This window comes from Monopterus albus, unplaced genomic scaffold (assembly GCF_001952655.1).
Source record: "Monopterus albus unplaced genomic scaffold, M_albus_1.0 scaffold460.1, whole genome shotgun sequence".
Lineage (NCBI taxonomy): Eukaryota > Metazoa > Chordata > Actinopteri > Synbranchiformes > Synbranchidae > Monopterus > Monopterus albus.
The window spans coordinates 186,350-190,435 of NW_018128340.1; the positions used below are offsets into that span (position 1 = coordinate 186,350).

At 43.7% G+C, this 4,086-nt stretch overlaps 1 protein-coding gene across 1 annotated transcript in view; it reads right to left on the reverse strand.

Moving 5' to 3' along the window:
- Nucleotides 1-1,365: 1,365 nt before the first annotated feature.
- Nucleotides 1,366-4,086, reverse strand: part of slc25a11 (solute carrier family 25 member 11) — a 6,846-nt gene continuing 4,125 nt past the window's right edge. The window contains exons 3-9 of the mRNA XM_020587499.1: nucleotides 4,045-4,086; nucleotides 3,631-3,719; nucleotides 3,460-3,550; nucleotides 3,021-3,111; nucleotides 2,847-2,946; nucleotides 2,211-2,262; nucleotides 1,366-1,767 (exon numbers count right to left, since the gene is read on the reverse strand). The exon at nucleotides 4,045-4,086 is cut by the window's right edge and continues 67 nt beyond it. Of these exons, the coding sequence (XP_020443155.1) occupies nucleotides 1,612-1,767; nucleotides 2,211-2,262; nucleotides 2,847-2,946; nucleotides 3,021-3,111; nucleotides 3,460-3,550; nucleotides 3,631-3,719; nucleotides 4,045-4,086 (621 nt within the window). The 3' untranslated portion in view covers nucleotides 1,366-1,611. The remainder of the gene's footprint in view (nucleotides 1,768-2,210; nucleotides 2,263-2,846; nucleotides 2,947-3,020; nucleotides 3,112-3,459; nucleotides 3,551-3,630; nucleotides 3,720-4,044) is intronic.

Consider the following 4,086-nt stretch of genomic DNA (forward strand, 5'->3'; position numbering starts at 1 on the left):
CAATCTCGTTAAAATAAAATAGATAAAATAAAATAAATTTAGCAATAAAAATGTGAACATGACTTTGGTGCTGGCAGAACTGCTGTCCGAGCAGCAGCAGGGACATTTCACTGGCAGTGGACTCCCACAACCAGGACCAGCAGACTCGGTCCCATGTCCACATACTTTTGTCCACATGGTGGACAAAGTGTTTATGTCAGTCATTAACGTCTCAGTGCCGCCACCTGCTGGACACACGGCGCTACAACCAGCTGCCGTTTCCCCACACACGCAAACACTGGTTCACGTCGAATCAAAAATCTGGTTTGCTTTAAATGTTTAAATATGTAAACCTGAATTAAAATGAGCACCACTGCCACATACCTGCCTCTATATGATCACATATATTTATATTTAGACTTTTTATTAAGTTCAAAGTGTTTATTTTGTCATATGCACAGTTAGGAAACGTGTTTCCCTTTACGATGAATATTAAAACAATATTAAAACCTATATATGCTGTTCAACAAGCAGGACAGTGGAACTTGTCTGTGTAACTCTAACTTACACTATAAAGCTGTAATAAGTAATAAGTCTGAATATAAGAAAACTATTTTCAGTTTCTGAACAACAGTGAGATGTTATACCAAATTCATTATATGTTGTAAATACAGTTAATTTAAAACAGCTGTAATGTTCCAAATGAGCCACTGTGAGAAACCTCTTGGTCTGGAAACAGCAAGTTATATTTAGTAATATTTAGTTTTTAGTAGTAATAAGTTTAGTAGTAATTTAGTAATATTTAGTTAAAAGGCTGCAATATGAGGAAAAAGTGGAGAGAAATACTGTAGTATTTAGAGAGGAATACTGCAGTATTTAGGGAGGAATACTGTAGTATTTAGAGAGGAATACTGCAGTATTTAGGGAGGAATACTGTAGTATTTAGAAAGGAATACTGCAGTACTTAAAGAGGAATACTGTAGTATTTAAAGAGGAATACTATAGTATTTAGAAAGGAATACAGCAGTATTTGGAGAGGAATACTGTAGTATTTACAGAGGAATACTGTAGTATTTACAGAGGAATACTGCAGTATTAATACTGTAGTATTTGGAGAACAGAGTTCCAGAGCACAGGAGCTGTTGTAGAAGATTTATTCACAAAACTAAACGACACAAAAACAAACTGAGGCTCAAACAGTTTAATCCTCTGTCTCCGTCTCCTCTGTCAGGAGGAACCTGACCAATCAGTCCCATGATGCTTTGTGTCATCGGGGGGAGGGGGGGGGATCAAATTTCTACAAATAAGACTTATTATTATTCAGTATTGACAACATCACTAAATGATGTTTGAGCTGCTTTCATTTATTTTACATTATTTTCTTTGCAAAAAGAAATTTTATTTAAAACTCTGTGTGTGTGTGTGTGTGTGTGTGTGTGTGTGGACTGTACCATGTCAGGACAGTGGGGGGGGGGTGTGTCACTTGGTACACTCCTGTTTTAACACTGACTCTCTTCAGTCACCAGGTGTGTGTGTGTTTACTGTGAAGGAACAGAGGGGGCTCACTAAACGCCGGACTGCTCCTTTAAACTGATGAGGCTCGTGCTCGAGTCCTTGTGCGTTTGTTGTGCGTTAGCGGTCGAGGACGTAGGTCTTGTAGAGGCGGTTCATCTGCTCCAGGAAGATGAAGGTGAGGACGGTGTGAGGGCCGAGGCGAGCGTAGTACGGCGTGAAGCCTTTCCACAGAGAGAAGAAACCCTCTTTACCCACGACCCGGACCAGCACCTCCTGGTGGACGCACAAAACACCGTGTTAGTCCAGGTGAAAATCAGCTTGTGGGTTAAGTAAGGCCCGTTGACAGGTCATTAATGAGCGCTGACGCTGTCAAACGGACTAGAGACCGGGTCTGAACACATCAGAACCGAGTCAAAGTCGTCAGAGACAAGTGTTGTAATAGTACAAAACATTTATGTACGTATGACATTTGTAGAAAAAGTTTTAATGTTATGAGAATTAAGTCGGAATATTAAAAAAAAAGAACTGAATTGTAAGAACATTTACACAAGACACGAGAATATTGTGAGGAGAAATCTGTTAGAAGAAAAGCCTGGATCTTTAAAAAGATTGAGGTTCACTCTGTAAACCTGTAAAACACGACATCAGTGATCAATAACACGATCAACTGGGGACTCTGAGGTCAAAGGTCAAAGGTCAGGTCCTTCTGAACTCACCAGACCGTTCTTGTACTCGGGCTTCCCATCGATCATCCCCATGTTCTGGATCCTGAACAAAGAAACACAGAGTCAAGTCCAGGCCCGGGTCCCGATCCAGGACCAGGTCCAGGCCCAGCAGAGGCCTAGGGACTGTTCACATTTACATCCTGGTGCTTATTTGTCTGATCCTCGGACTCGGTTTTCTGAAGCTTTTCTCTTAAATCAGGTTCTGAAGCTTCTCTGTTCTGACACTTTGATCTAAACCAAACTTCTGAACGTCCCTGAACCTTCTCTCAGTTTCCTGCTTCCACTTCCTGTTTGTCTGAAACCCAGTGTGTTTTTCTGAAACAGTCCACTAAAGGTTTTTAAACACACGTTTCCTTCTCGAGCCGTTTTCAGTCAAATGTTTCTCAAACCTTTTCTTTACGTTTTAGTGAAAGTTTATTTTTTCCAAAGGAGTTTGTCTGAAACATCTTCAGAAGCTTTTTGTTTCGCTGACATGAACAGTCACTATGAACCAGTGACTGGTTTTAATGTGGCCGACACCACTGCCAGTCTGCAGCCCGCCTCATTTGTCCCACACGTGGAAAATGAACCTGAACCTGAACCTGCGAGGTGACGCTCACGTGCCTCCAGTTGAGTCTGGACTCTCACCTGGTCTTGACGATGTCGACGGGCATGGAGGCTGCGGTGGTCACCAGACCGCTGATCATACTGGCACAGAAGTGACACAGAATATCGTCTCCAAAATACCCTGAAAACACAGCGACAGGTTACACAACATCTGGCCCAGCCACAGAGTAGTACCTGTGTAGTACTGATGTGTACCTGAGTCCAGCAGTGCCTGTTTGGACTGAGAGTAGGAGGCCAACTGAGCGGCGTTCACCACCACAGCTCGGGCCATGGTGGGAATACACCCCTGTGAACAGACGTCATTAATCATTTGGTCAGTAACACGACCAGACACGTCACCTTCTGTCAACGTCGTAGTCAGAGGACAAAGTAACGGGTCATGAACAAAATAACAGGCGTCATTTTTAGAGAAAACGTTCAAACATGAGAAACCAAGCTGTAAAATTACAATGATCAAAAAACTTTAGAATAAGTTCTGTGAAAACGTCCGTGGCCGCTGTCCCAGAGCCAAGTGGACGTCTGGCTCAGACATAATGGTTAGAACTGGGGGCGCGCCACAAAACCACCAGACACCCAGGAACAGTTTAAAAACACACTGTCAATGAACAAGCTGACAATCTGAAGGCCGTCTCACCCTCCACAACGTGGTGACTCCTTCTTCTCTGGTGATTCGAACAAGAGCGTTGAAGACATTTGTGTAGCCTCTCCTCTGCTCGGGGGGAAGCCTGGACACAGACATGTCGATGTTTACACTGCTGACACCGACAGGGCGACAAACAAACAACAACAGAGAACGGAAACGCACCGTCCATCAGCCGTCATCCGGATCAGAGAGACCTCTGCTGGTGTCCCCACAAACGCCCCTATAGCTCCAGCCGTCATACCGATCACAGCCTGCAGGGGGAGACTCTGTTACCACGGGACTACAGACAGCAGCACTAGAAGTACTGGAAGCAGTACGAGTAGTGCTGTAGTGTGTGTGACTACTGTGCTGGGCTCGGCTGATGTTGATACATCACTTCCATCAACTGACTGGTCCCAGTGCTTCCTGTTCAACCAGCACTTTACTTTCAATCCTCACTAAACAACCAACACTTCAACTGCTGTCACTGCTTATTGTACGTAATCGTTTCTGAGTTTGTTTCCGCCACAGCTTCTGTGTTTTACTCAGTTCAACAGTTGTTCCCAGTAAAAACAGTAAAAACATGTTGCTGAACACCTTGAGGAAGAAGTTTGGCGGTCGTCCGTCAGCTCTGGTCAT